The sequence below is a fragment of the Catharus ustulatus genome, chromosome 2 (assembly GCF_009819885.2).
Source record: "Catharus ustulatus isolate bCatUst1 chromosome 2, bCatUst1.pri.v2, whole genome shotgun sequence".
In the NCBI taxonomy this organism is placed as follows: Eukaryota; Metazoa; Chordata; class Aves; order Passeriformes; family Turdidae; genus Catharus; species Catharus ustulatus.
In genome coordinates, this window is record NC_046222.1 from 83,830,784 (window position 1) to 83,845,461 (window position 14,678).

At 42.5% G+C, this 14,678-nt stretch overlaps 1 protein-coding gene across 1 annotated transcript in view; it reads right to left on the reverse strand.

The window, feature by feature from the left end:
• Positions 1-1,680, reverse strand: part of STK24 (serine/threonine kinase 24) — a 49,406-nt gene extending 47,726 nt beyond the window's left edge. Inside the window, exon 1 of the mRNA XM_033051223.2 lies at positions 1,345-1,680. Coding sequence (XP_032907114.1) covers positions 1,345-1,386 — 42 coding nt within the window. The 5' untranslated portion in view covers positions 1,387-1,680. The remainder of the gene's footprint in view (positions 1-1,344) is intronic.
• Positions 1,681-14,678: the final 12,998 nt, after the last annotated feature.

Genomic DNA, 14,678 nt, shown 5'->3' on the forward strand with positions numbered 1-14,678 from the left:
AAAAAGCACAGGTCCTCAGATCATGCAGTGACACACATCATCAGTACATGCATACTGATGGAATAATCATTTTCTCACTTCCAAGCAGCTAGAAATCTAACTTTTAAATGCTTAAGTGTCATAGATTCTGTCTCAAAGTAGATAGTTGTCTTAGTTCCAATATGTCTCAAATGAATAATAAAAAAAGCCCAAATGATATCCATAGTCAATCAAGAAACCCTCATTTCTCTGTCTCTGACAATCAGCAAACTGCTTATATTTGGAAGGTGAACTTGAACTCTCAACAGCAGGACCTACAGAGCAATAAATTAATTAGCTTGGAGAGTGGGGGCCTACGTAGGCTACAGGGCATCCAGTACTATGCATGAACAAGTAATTCATGCTATGCCTAAGCGTGTCACATTTTCAATTCAGATCCTCAGATTTTGCAAAGAAAAGAGATTCATGACTTAGAATCTTGAGTCACAAGAAAACAAAACACAGAAAATCAATACTTAAGCCAAATGATACACAAACACTTTCAATCCAGGAGACAAACTCTTACGTGTCATTCATAAGTTGTTCCTTTGGAGATAAGGGCAAGAAAGTTTCTAATCAGATGTGGGAAATATTAGAATAACAACACAAGGATACCGATGTCCTTAATGTTTTTCCTGGCAGCAGTTTCCATTTAAACCAAGGAAAACGAGACGGGGGAGGGGGTGGGAGGGCAGTTCAGTCAGCACAAAACCGCACTAGTTATTTCAAATATATAGTTAATACACAGAACGAGCAAATTCCACTGCATAACAACAGCAACTGAGCAGCTCTTGGAATCAAACACAGGAGCCAAACACGATCCCCGAGCACCCACCTAGAGCAGCACCACAGACATGGGCACTGCAGCATGCGCTGAAGGTCAACATTTCCAGGCCCTGCTTGTACGGACTGGTTCTGCGTATGCTTCGCCTACCCACCTCAAATTAACGGGGCCAAAAATCGCCCACTGAGCCGCGGTTGGCTCGGGAATCAGAACAGCGCGGAGAAGTCCCGGCCGGGGGAGGGGGCCGCACGCCGCGCTGCGCTCCGCACGCCCGCAGCCCCACAGCGGCTGCCCAGGACGGATGGAGGGACGGCGGCAGAGGCAGCGGCAGGCACGGATCCACCGGGCGGAGGGACCGCGCCGGCACCGCGCCAAGCGCTGACAGCACGGTTCGTCCCCATCCCGCTCCTCTGCCCCCAGCCCAGCCAGGGCCAAGAGGCGCGTTCTCCGCTCGCCCTGTCCCCCCGGCCCGGAATACCCCGCTTTACACCCACCCCGGCCCGAGGTGCGTGCCCGTGCCTGCCCTTGGGGCAGCTGCTCACCTGCATCCCCGGCAGCGCTGCCTGCACCGGGGAGTGAGCCATGGCGGCGGCGGCGAGGGAGGCTGGGAGGGAGCCGGGTCTCCTCAGGCGGCTCCAGGGCACAGAGCTGAGCTCATCTCCACGCTCTCTCACACACAGCACCGCCGTCCTCCTCCTGCTGCTGGCCCTTCCCCCGGGCGAGCAGCGCCTGTGCGCCGGCGGTAGGAAAGGGGCCGTCCCAAGCCCGGGCTCTCCAGGCCCCCGTCACGGATGCAAAAGCGGCAGCGGATCCCTCATCCCTCCTCCTCTTCCTCCTCCTCCTGCGGGCCGTGCCGGCGACACGATGACAAACCTGAGGAGGAGGGGAAGGAGGAGGGGGCGGAGCGGCAGCGGCGGCCCCGCCTCGGCCATGAGCGGTACCTGCCCGCCCGCCGCCATGGGCGCGGCCCGAGCCCCACACGCGGCCCGAGCGCCGGGGGAGGCGCGGCGGGCAGCGCCGGAGATCGCTGAGGGCCGCGGTGCCAGGAGAAGCCTGACTTCCTGGCAGGAGCTGCAGAAGCCCCGGCCCGAAATGCCAGTCGTGCTTCTCCTGCAGTTCCTAAGCGGGAGCAGAGTGGGTCAGCGCTGAAGTCTCTCCCACGCAGAAGTTCTGCATACATGCAAATAAATCCCTTGAGAGCTCGGCAGTGTTCCATTCTTTGTTACAACTGGAATTTAACAGCTCGGTCACACAGCTTCCCACGTGCCATGGAATGCCCTAAGATTCTCTCGATTTTCCGCACGGCACAAAAAAACCTAGGGAGTTTCACAAGTTTTTGAACCCTGTCAGCCCGTGGGGTTGGGATCCATAGGACAGCGAGGTTTGCTGTCTTTTCAAGTGATTTTTTTTAAATTATGGTAGCATCCACTGCAGCATAAGCTGCTTTTCATTAGATAATTCACTAGAGTTTGTACAAATCTCTTAACTGCAAGAAACACTTGCAAATAGAAAATGGTCGTATTGAAAAGTGGTTGGAACTTCCACTGAAGTTTTTCAGTTTTTCCTATAGTTATGATATTCTTTGCTGTCTTAGTGCTACACAATCTGGTTTTCTTGAAACTTGGCGACACATAAATGTTCTTAAGATCTCTACCTCAAAGTATTATTCAAATAAAATTAACCAACAGCCTTATGCAAGCAAATAAGTGTGCCCACACACAAGCACATTGATTTTTTTTTACCTGAGAAAATAAACTAAATATAACAGCACTTCAGTACAGTGAAACAGGAAAGGATGAATGGCTAGAAACTGCATAAAAAATTGAATGATTGGAATTCTTTTTTCAGTTATTCATGAAGGAGTTGATAATTTCCGTAGTGCTGGGATGGAGTTGAGAGTCTGTGAGGTTTGGCTTCAGGAAATATGAACAAGTTTCTACTGTTTACTGGTATGTAATTTTCGTAGAAATGTAAAGTCTTTTCACTTGTGTTCTACCTCAACCAAAAATCAAATACCAGTCACAAATCAGTACTAAACTCTCTATTTAGATTGTTTTCTAAAGCATTTTTGCTATCTTCTTTAAAGAAAAATTTTTTTTTTAAAAGTTTAATGTCTCCAGGGTTGCTCCACTGTTTGCACTAAGATTTTGTAGCTTGCTAGGGAGAAAGTCAGGGCTACAAGTAAACTTTTTCCTTTGTCTCATGAATATCATTGAGGTGTTGCTACATCACATAATATTAAAAATGCTCATTGAGAAAATGTCAGTTTTACCATTGCCTATGCAGTTATATTTTTGTTTTTCCTCTATATAGTCATTATTATATGGGTTTTATCAGCTGCTTTACTTTTTCTGCAGTTGCACATTCAGTGTGGAGTCAAAATAAAAAACATACACAAGTTTTCTCTTTTGTATTAGGAAAGGTATGCAACTGTTATTTTCTGTCCATGAGTATATTCATTGGGACTTAAATAATTTTCACAAGGAACATATACTTGACTTAGTAGACGTGATTCTGGTTTTTCTTGTTAATTCCATTTCTACGTTTAGGTTGTAGATTCTCTAGCTCAAGATACAGGACAAAAAAGTTCCCATTCTGCTCTGAAGCTACTTCCACCATGGAAGCCCCTGGCCTGGGACCACCATGAGGTCTTTCTGCTTGTATGCTATCATGGATTTATTACATCTCAAGGCTTTGAAGTTCTGCATTATATGTTCAACAAGATTTCTGTGCCTGGAAAATTGTGTTTGAGCCATGGAATGAACTCTGTGGGCAGATTTACTTGTCAAATGCAGGAAAACAAAGGAGCAGATTCAAAACTCTTCAGTCATAAACCAGATACCAGTCCTGGTTCTAATGAAGTCAAAACAATGTATTAGAAGGTCTAGTATCTTACCAGCTTCTAAATTTATGCTGTATTCGTTCTGATACACTTCCAATTTCTTCCAGGACTTGTAGAAATTTTTTTAAAGTAGCTTTTGATTGTAATTTTAAAACAATGAATGTGTGTGTTTGCTGTTCATTTAGTAAATTCTAGTCTCTCAGTCTAAATTTCAACTCCGTCTCACAGACTAAATTATAGAAGCCTTTCAAATTTTCCTCTCCTTTTCTCAACCTTTTGTGGGTTTTTAAATTTTTTTCTGAGAAAAAAAGATTTTGTGCATTATATTCCAAAGAAAGGCCAGTCCTGCAGAAATCTTTATTAAAAATAGAATGATTGTATGTTATGCTAGCCAACCATCCCAATACAATGTCTGAGACTTCAGAAGTGAACACTTCTTATCATTAAGATGTTCCCTGATGTATCTTTTTGAAACCAGATGTTCCCAGTATTCAAATATTCAATTTATTTTACATTTCAAATTCTCAATAACTGGTTTGCTTTCAATTTAACATAATACTTTGAATATGCAGAAATTTTCTGCTTTACTGGTTATGTTTAAGCCATAAATTATAACATTTCAGTCTCTAACAGTAAGAAAAGAGTTACAAAAGAAAAATATAATCACATAATTGTAAAGGCTGTGACTGTGAACTTGTGCTTATAAATACCTATGAAGAAAAGATGTTTTCCTTACTGCCAAAGACTGAAACTTTCAAATGAACAATGTAAGGTCATTGGTGTTTTCTAAGATGAAAGGTACACTGGGAACCCAGATCTTTTAAAATTTATAATAATAAATGTGTGACTCTTGCCTGTATCACAAAATGCACAGCAGCTTTAACAAGGCTCTTCAGAAAGGGACCTTTAAGAATTTAAGTGTTCCTGGGGCAGGAGGGCAGGAGGGGAGGTCCTCACACAGGTCCCTAGCTGACAATAAAGAGGAAAGAAAAAGATGAAAACCTTTCACAGGTTGAGTGTTACCGGTAGGCTGTTGCAGGACCAATGTAGGATCCATCTTGCTCAACATATCCATAATGAGCTTGAAAAGAGAATAAAGAAAATTGACAGTCTCACAATATCAATCATCACGAAGAAGAACCAAAACAAAGCCCAAGGAGTTGAATAAAAATCTCAGAGTGATTGCTGAGTGACATACCAGCAGATGGGGGTTCAGCATTGAAAATGTGCTCCTTCAGCAGAGTAGAAGAATGTCAGAATATGAGTGCTATAAATATTCTCAACATGGTCCTAAAGAAGAGCAGCTTTCTGGGAAAATTTTATAAACATGAAATACCTAAATCAGTGAATTAAATGCCGAAGGTATAATTAATTTTCATTTCTGCACACTGAGTCATCCTGACTATGGCTTCTCTTTTTCAGATCAATGACCAGTCCTTTTGCCTTTGCTTTCTGGGAGATCTGCACAAACAGCAACTTACTCTCCCAGGAATGAGCCAAGGAACCAGACAAGGGTAGGATGCAATTTTATTTTTTTTTAATATGTTTAATGATAAAAAGCATATTTCCCTGTAAATAACAAAAAAACCCCTGTGTTGTCCAGGACTGATATTTTTGCTGCCTTTGGTTGTGTATACACCACAAGATTAGTGTACTTCCAAACTATGCAGCAATGATACATCTACAAAATATTGGGGCTTTCTCTGTTTCCACCAAAATTTTAAAATTTCAGTTTTCAATTTCAGTTGGAAAGGGTGTCTCTTCTACAAAGTTCGTGATGGAGCCTTTCTTCCTCTCAAGATGCCATGGGTAACCCTGCAGCTGTGTACGTCTTCCAGCAGAGGAAGCTTGTGTAGTTTCAAAAGCACACAGCTTGCCTTCCACAGCTAGATTTGGCTGTGCATTTATGTTCCGGTTCAACAAGCCACTTGCCAGAAAATGGTTTTGTCAATTACAGAAGTAGAGCTGGAAGTTCAAACAATGGCACTCTACTTTAGGTCTTGTGAATGCTGAAGGGGGGAAAAATGGTTATTAAATTATACTCCTCAAAGAAAAAACCTTTTTTATATTTAACATAGATAAAGCATACAATTTTGTATCTATTTCCCTTCCTGATGTTATTCATATAATTCATAGAAAAGAGCAGGTTTTTGAGATTTGTAATATAAGAAAATCCACTTTCTTGTTGTACTGCGAATCATAATGGATAAGCCAGAATGAGGCAGGAAGTGAAAAAAGAAACATCTTGAGTGTTATGTGCTGTTTATTAATAATGAGCAGAATATAAGTGCCTGAAAGTATTTCAGTATTCCAGGCAGACAATTTAAATTAGATGGAGACCTAGAGCTCATTAGGAAACATGAGACTGATTTTACTGTCCTATGCCTCTGCCCCTGAGGAGCATCATTGCATTGTATCTTGCTTTTTATAAGCCTTTTTCTTAGCCTCTTGTCACACAAACCAAACATATGCAAATGGAAGAAAACATATCTTCTCTATCTTCTTCTCACATTTCACATTTTAAAATGGAGACATCGGTTTTTATCTCAGGCTAATGTCTGTGTAGACAGCAGATTAGCAAACTCTCTGGACTAAATGGATCCATTAAGGGTGACCTTTAATGGTTTTAAACTAAAATAAAGTCAATTTAGATTAGATAGAAGGAAGAAGTTTTTTACAATGAGGGTGATAAAACACTGGAACAGGTTGCTCAGAGAGGCCACATCCCTGTAAACATTAAAGGTCAATTTGGGCTGGGCTCTGAGCACCCTGATCTATTAGAAGATGTCCCTGTCTCCAACAGAGGACCTTTAAGGACTCGCCTTAGACAGTCCATGTATCACAGATGTGAAATGTTTGCTTGCAGCCTACAGCTGACCCAGCAGAAAAAGTTGCACTATATTTAATTGATAACTGATAAGTAGCAGTCTTACAACTGACTGCAGTACTATTTTAATTCAAGGATTATTTTTTACTCTTCATTAATTTCATTATATGCCAGCTGTTACCTGTAAAATCTTGTGTTGACAGAAGTGTATTGTGTTCATCTGTTGAATAAATAAACAAATGGATTCCTCCAAGTACCAGTTGTCACTCTGGGGTGTTGTTGTACCAAATGAAAATCATCATGATGTGATGGGTTTTTCAGAGTTCAGATTTGTGCTATGTTTAGTCCAACTTAACTGCAGTCTACTGCCAAAGTGCTGATCCCACTCTTCCTTTCTCCCAGCCCTGGCTCCGGTCCTTGCATTAGCAATCACATGCCCGCTTGGTGATTTGGATCAGTTCACTGATCCCACGGGAAATACATCCACATCCTGCTGGATTAGTCTCCTGTGGCAGCAGTCTCTGGGTGTCACACAGCAGGGACACCATGTGTGTGAGAGCGAGGGAGGGAGGCCAACACAGTTAGCTCAGATGAGCTAGGAGGTGAAACTCCATCCAGAATGTCCTCCATGGAGTGGGGGTGGTGGGTCCAGCTCTGTCATACCACAAAAGCCACCTTCTCAGCTTGCAGGAATGAATGCTCCTGCCTGTGGTTTAAGCCCAGAGCTGTGTCTTCATAGCAGTCTTCACTGAAGGAAACAGAGGAGGGATGACTTTGCTGACAATAAACCTCTTTGCTTTTATGGTCCAAAATCTAACACTCAAACAGGAAAAGCCAGAAACCAGATACCCTCAAAAAAATTGAGCTTTTTTGGGGGGGGGAAGGTTTCTAAAGGGTCATGATCTGTTTTCTAGCACTTGAACCTGTCATGATACCCCTAGGTATGTGTGGGAGACAGCTACAGGTTGTAACTGTGCCCCACAAAAATGCAGGTCCTGTGCATGTACCTTCCTACTCTGCCATCATCCCCATTCCTTTTAGCCTTCTTAAATACATAATTACACAGTAAGTTCCTGTTGTGCTCACAATGCTCTGACGTGATCCAGCCATCTTCCACCTCCTCTTGTAAACCCTCTCATTCACAAAAATCAGCTGCAACCTCCGACTTGCACCAGACCTTTGGCAAGATCCCAGACCCTTGTGCTCCCTTGGCATCTACAGTTGCCAGCTTAATTTTCCTCCTATCTTTTTCATGAGAACAGGGTTCCTGGGTATTTTGGACTAAGTATATCTCTTCTGCCATCTCTTCTGCCATCTCAGTGGGTACCTGATGCTTTTATTGCAAAGGAGAGCAGATCTTGCTGTTCAGCATCAGCACTACTGTTTTTCCCTTCACAGAAGCAAATTTACAGGGTGAGCTATGGGCTGTAGGCTTCTATTTCCGCTCCAGTGGAGTAACAGAAATTCACAGTCTTCCCATCCCACTGTCTCCTGACAGCAGAGGGATTTGCCTCAGCACCACAGCCGCAGAAGGCCACAAATCTACATTTTTCTCTGTTGAAGCTTAAGTGAGGAAAACATATATAAGCCCTTGAAACTGCTACCAAGAATTGCCATCATGAAGAGACACAGAGATGACTCTCCCAGACACTTTGTATACAGACTTACTTGGGTTAAATGCAAATCTACACACTGAGTGTACCGGAGCTCACCTTAACACTGTTCTTCCTGGATGAGGTTCTAGTTTCTTATCTGAATACTGTAATTTTGTCAGACATTTACTCTCAGTTCTGCTCATTCTGCATCTTGGACCTAGAACATATCCTGCCCCAAAATGCACCTTCTTCCCAAACTCCCCAAGGTGCAATTCAAGATCTTCCCTACCATTCTCTTGAGCAACTCTTCAGTACCAACTCACAGGTGCTGTGGTATTATGTATATTATAGGTCATTATATATATATATATATATATATATATATATATCATACCTATATATAATCATAAATATATATAAAAATCACATATATATAATGAGACATATATGTATATATAGGGTGATATATATGTATATATGGGTGATGTGGTTCTGTGCATTGATATCATACTGATATCAGCACAAAGATTCTCATCAACTTCACTGGACTCTTGATGTCTAATGTTTGTAAGTAGTACATAGACCTCTCAGCCCATGGCACATCATCCTTTTTACTTTTATATTGGTTGACACTATTGTCACTGTCTTATTTCCACCAGCAGTTTTCTCAAATAATGTAATACAGCCCTATGCTTGCAGCTACTTGTATTTATGAAAGTAAAATAAAAATCTCTAACCTCACTATAGTTCCTCACTATAGCTCAAGGTTTTACCACGTGTCTTCACATCATTCTTCCAGCAGAACCGCAAGATCACATAGTTTTTATGTTCTGACTGTTAAACAAAAAAGCACTTTCAAAAGATGCCTCTCTGTGATTTTTATATACATGAAGTGTTTATATTTAATGACTTGAGTGTTTAACTAACTTCTGTAGAGATTATTTTTAAAGCATTTCAGTTCAGCTCTAAGATTGCATTCCAGGCTTCACAAGAAGTCCATGTGAGGATGAGGGTGCACATCATTAGGGTGCTTAACTGCTTAAAGACTGTCCTTCCCAACAACCATGTCTGTTTTTCAGCACTGGCATCATTTTATGTTGACTTAATCTGAGCTGGAAGCCACACCTCTCCCCTACATACATCCTAAGATGAAGTTTCCTCTGCTTTCCATGGGACAGACACAGTGGAGGACAGAGCAGGAAGGACAGTCCTTGCACACAAGTCCTTGGCCCCAGTCTGAAGATCTGGTTGGAAGTGCCTGAGGAGGTGCTATGCAGTGCATAGCCTAACTCCTAATTCCTCCCATCCCAAACCTTTGTCACTGAGCATCTCAAATGCCCACATGAGCCCTTCCCAAATTATTTCAAGTATGTAATGCTTGTGTAATAAAAATATCCTCTGAGCAGACCTGCCTCCAAAAGCTCTCCCATCCAAGTCACAATTCCCTGCAAATCCCTTCTACTTTGACAACCTCCCCAGGATCAGTTACCTGAGGGTGCATCCAGGGGGTGATCATAATTCTCTCAACTCTTGCAGCAGCAGCAGCCATAGCCCCACAGGCCATGGATGTTCCTTGTCTTCTCAAGGACTATACTCAAAGGCTTTTTCCTAGCATGTCTGAGTTTAACTCTTAAAATTTGCAGGATAGCTCTAAAACCTGCATCTGTATACATTTGAGAAGAAGTCAGGATGAAAAGTGCAGTGCTTAGGAGATGTCTAAAACTGAATGTTATTCAGAAATGAGCTGCTCTTCCAACAAACTCCCTTAATGGACAGTTTCTAGCTGGCATGACCTCACCAATAGCCATCTTGGAGAGCTAGGGCCCCTATCAAGTGCAGTGATTATGGCTTTCTTGTTAATAACTGGGTGGGCTGAGTAGTTGTACAACAGATTAACAGCCTGGGAAGACATCCAGGAGGCAGGAATCTGAAATCAGTGTATACTCAGTGTCAGAACCAAATGCAGCCCAATACAGCCCAAATTTGTATCCACTTAAAGTAATGGTTTGCTGAAGTGTCTACACATCCCTCTATTTAACACAGTGCTGTTTTTTCTGGGACCGTTTTCTCAGGGTATTAGTCTGCTGTGTCCACAGAAGCCATTTTTGCTTTGTCTGACTGACATTTTGCTCAGTTACAAAAAACCCCCTAAACTTGCTTGTGACTTTGTTTCTTAGGGCAGAATTTCATGCCTGGGGTTTGAGTCCTGCAGTTAAATTGGATTAAGAGCAACATGAAGCTGTAGCCAGTGATTTTATCATCTCTTAGATGGTCTTTTGGATACTGCAGCACAATCAGCTTTATTCTTGTTCCTTACTAATTTTTCAATATCGAAGTCTCTTTTTTGTAATACTACATAGATTTTGGCAATTTTAATAAGTTTTTAAAAGTTTATAGGAGAGGCAATTTCTGCCAATGCTGCCAGAGATTCTCTCTGCTAAAATCCACCCAAATATTTTTATTTTTCTAAACATACAGTAGCCCCGTGGTCTCCAAAAGCAATACTGATCTATGTGTCTGATATGATACAATAGAGATCTAGATATTTTCATAGAGTAATCTGAAGCTTCTGATACCTGCGAGTGAAAAGTGATTAAGTTAACGATGTAGGGGGGTTTTCTGGGTGTGCCTCTCTATCCCCTTCCCTGCCATTGTATTTTTCTGCCACCTGGTGGTGGAAAATGAGGTCCTGGAGAGGGACCCCGGCCTACACTTAGGGAAGATTTGCCTGAGCAAGGGGTCTAGAGTTGGCAAAGAAAGAAAGGTTAAATAGAGGTAGGGAAAAGTGTCACATATTTTGTATCTACCAATATTACCTAGAGTCTATTCTATTACCTAGTAGTCACAGACTGATGTTTTACTGCAAAAAGCCCAGTCTGGGCAAAGTAAATAAATCCTTCCTGTCCCACAAGCTGCCTCAAGATAGATGGGAAATGGCTCTGGGCATCTCTAATTCATCCTGGTTCTGCCACGATCCCTGAGCTGGAAATAGGTGGCACAGAACAGCATCTTGGGTCTGTCCCCTACAACAAGGGTGGCAGCAAGTCAGGGAGGGAGCTGTGTTCATTACCTGTGTGCTGGTGGTGCTGGAGCAGACACCTGCTCTGAAGCTGTAGTGGAGAAATCATGAGTCACATTTGCAATGAATGCATGAAATAAACACCTAAATCTGAAAACCAACCAACCAGAAGATGCCTAATCCCATCCTGGGTTTCTGTAACTCAGTCAGGAATGTGTTGGTGAGTGACCACACCCTGGTCCAAAGCCGGGGGAGGAGATGGTCTGTGGCAGTAACACCTTGCTCCACTACAACAAAGAATATAATGATCATTAGTCTCATATTCCTGCTCCCTGCAATACAGCAGGGGCAGATGTAGAGAATCTGGAGTTTCTCTTTTCCCACCCTTCCCAATTTCTATGCTCAGTTTCTTAAACAAAATCTTGTCCTCCAGTTTCAGCACTCACCCAGGTCCTGCCATCCTGGGACATCCACAGCTCTAACTTGAGTACGCTTGTGTAGCAGTGTTCTACTCCTACTCTCCCATATTTGGGATCAGATTTCAGTAAAATTCATTCAATATCATTAATTCACTTAGGTGGTTACAGAACTGGCCTCAGGCACTCTGGTGAACTGAAGTACTGAAGGAACTGAAAAAATTGAATTAACCTTTACTTGAAACATTTTTTTTTGTACAATAAGACCTTTAGGAAATAGAACTTGCATCTAAGTAGAAAACATTTCCAATTTTCACTACTAAGAAAGATTGGTATGGCTCTGGGAGCATTGGGGTTTTTTGTTTGTATGGGGTTTTTTTTAAGTTTACAAGGCTTAAATAAAGTATTTTTCACAGCTGGGAAAGGACTATGTTCAACTTCAAATTTAAAAAAGTCCTTTAACGGCTAAGATGGAAAGAAGCTCAAACAAGAACATGCATTGCAGTCCTCTGAATCTCACAGGAGGAGGATAAATACAATTTCATATGAGCAGACAGCTGAAATTTCATCTTAATCTCATGAGAGTATTATTTGCCACTTGCAGCGGCAGCAGGTTAAATGAGGGATTGCAACAGCAGTTTGAGAACAAGTGCTGTGACAGTGCCTTGATATTTTGCACTTAGCTCTTGTGTAATTTTTATTCATTATTTTATTTAGTTATGCATCTCCCACAATTTCAAACTGTAACTCCCCCTCACCCCCAAAATACAGCAATAGTGTTATGGAGACAGAGCCATTTTCACTGCAGATATTCTCCTTATGAGTATTTCAGAAAGTCTTGTGACCATTTTGGCATTGAAGGGAAAACCAATTCTTTTGTCCCAGTACATGTGCCAGCAAAGGCAAGCCTGCAATAATTAGGAAGTAGTTGCTGGCTAGCCAATGTGACACCCATCTTCAAGAAATGTCGGGAGAAGGATTGCAGTAGCTTGTCAACCTAACCTCAGTGCTTAAGAAAGGTTATGGAACAGATTATCTTGAGAGTGATCACATGGCACGTGCAGGAGTTCAGGCCCAGCCAGCAGAGGTTTAGGAAAGGCAGATCCTGCTTGACCAACCTGCTTTCCTTCTCTGACAAGGTGACCTGCCCAGTGGATGAGGGAAAGACTGGGTTGTTGTCTACCTAGAATTCAGTAAAGCCTCTGACACTGTCTCCCACAAAATTCTGCCGGAAAAGCTGGGAGCCCACAGCTCGGACAGGTGCACTCTTTGCACGGTAAAAAACTGTCAGGAGTGGTAGTGGATGGAGCTACATCCAGTGGTATTCCCCAGAGCTCAGTACTGGGAATAGTCCTGTTTAATATCTTTATTGATGACCTGTACAAGGAAACCAAATTCTCCCTCAGACAGTTTATAGAGGACATCAAGCGGGTTGGGAGTCTTGAGTAGGGTAGGAAAGCTCTGCAGAGGGATATGGATAGCAGGGATCCATGGACAGTGGCCAGTGGTATGAGGTTCAAAAAGACCAAGTGCAGGGTCCTGCCCTTGGGTCACAACCTCCCGTAGAGCTATAGGCTGGGGACAAATGGCTGGAAAATTTCCCAGCAGAAAAGTACCTCGGGGTGCTGGTCAACAGCCAGCCAAACATGAGCCAGCAGTGAGCCCAGGTGGCCAAGCAGACCAACAGCATTCTGGCTCATCGCTTATTGCATCAGCAAGAGTGTGGCCAGCAGCACTAAAGAAGTGATTGCACTCCTGTATTCAGCACTGGAGAGGCTACGGCTCAAGTCCTGTGCTCAGTTTTGGGTCCCACATTACAAGAAGGGCATTGAGGTGCTGGAGCAGGTCCAGAGAAAGGGCAATAGAGCTGAGGAAGTGTCTGGAGCACAAGTCCTGTGAGGAGCAGCTGAGGGAGCTGGGATTGTTTAGCCTGGAGAAAAAGAAGCTCAGGGGAGACCTAATCACTCTCTAAAACTGCCTGAAAGGAGGGAGTAGCCAGGTGGGGTCAGCCTCTTCTCCCAGGCAACAGGTGATAGGATGAGAGGAAAAGACCTCAAGTTGTGCCAGGGGAAGTTGAGATTGGATGTGAGAGAAATTTCTTCACTGAAAGAGTGGTTAAGCATTAGAATGGGCCACCCAAGGATGTGGTGGAGTCCCCATCCCTGGGAGCATTAAGAAAAATGGTCGAATGTGGCACTTCACAATATAGTTCAGAGGGCAGGGTGGTGTTGGTCTAAGATTGGCCTTGATGATCCTGCAGGTCTTTTCCAACCTTAATGAGTCTACCATTCATATTAACACACAGCTACTCTGAAAAGCACAGCTCCTCTTTTGCTCATCTTCCTGTTCTCTCTAACCCCCATACAGTGGTTTATGCAGAGCTTTGTCTCAGGACTAGGAATGAGCATGGGAAAAGGGACAACATTTAACAGCAACATTAGAAAACCCACTGAATTACAGCTCTCATGCTACCCTTGTGCTGTGCTAAATTACACAAAATCCTTGAAGTCTTGAAGTGGTGTCTGTAGGAAGAACAGCATTGATTGAATTAGCAGGAAATGAGGCATCTTTGATTTTCCTGAACCTCTTCCTGGTGGAGGAGGATGATTTTACCTGTTGCTTCCCGTTTGCTAATTTGTCTGCCTTTCACATTTTAAGGCAGGACCCAGTTGTTTTATTATCAGTATTATAATCTCTGCATGATGATCACTGAATATTATGCTAAAGTATACATCAAGCTGTGAAAGAAAGATGTAAAAGCAAGTCGTGGAGTATATATAGTTGGCTTGAAATTGCTTCCAGGAAATTTTAAAAAACCCAACAACTTTGTGTAGACATTTGTCTATAACTACAGATAAGATTTTCCAAGGATTATGCTGCTAATAAGCCAATTTTTAAGAACAGCAAATGGCAGAGGATGGATTCATGTACTTCAGAGAAAATTACATTGAACTATTTTATGTCAAGTGTCATTAGACTGAGCTGAGGGGGAATATGGAAAAAAACATGGATGCTTTACAATATATTTGTAATATTATTAAGAATACAGACATACACATTCCTGTATCTACCTGGCCACACATGAGTGCAGATTGGATTGCTAGAACAGGCTGTCATAATTCATAACTCTTGCACAGTGTTAGTTTAGAATGATCAACTATTAATTTGATTCATTTC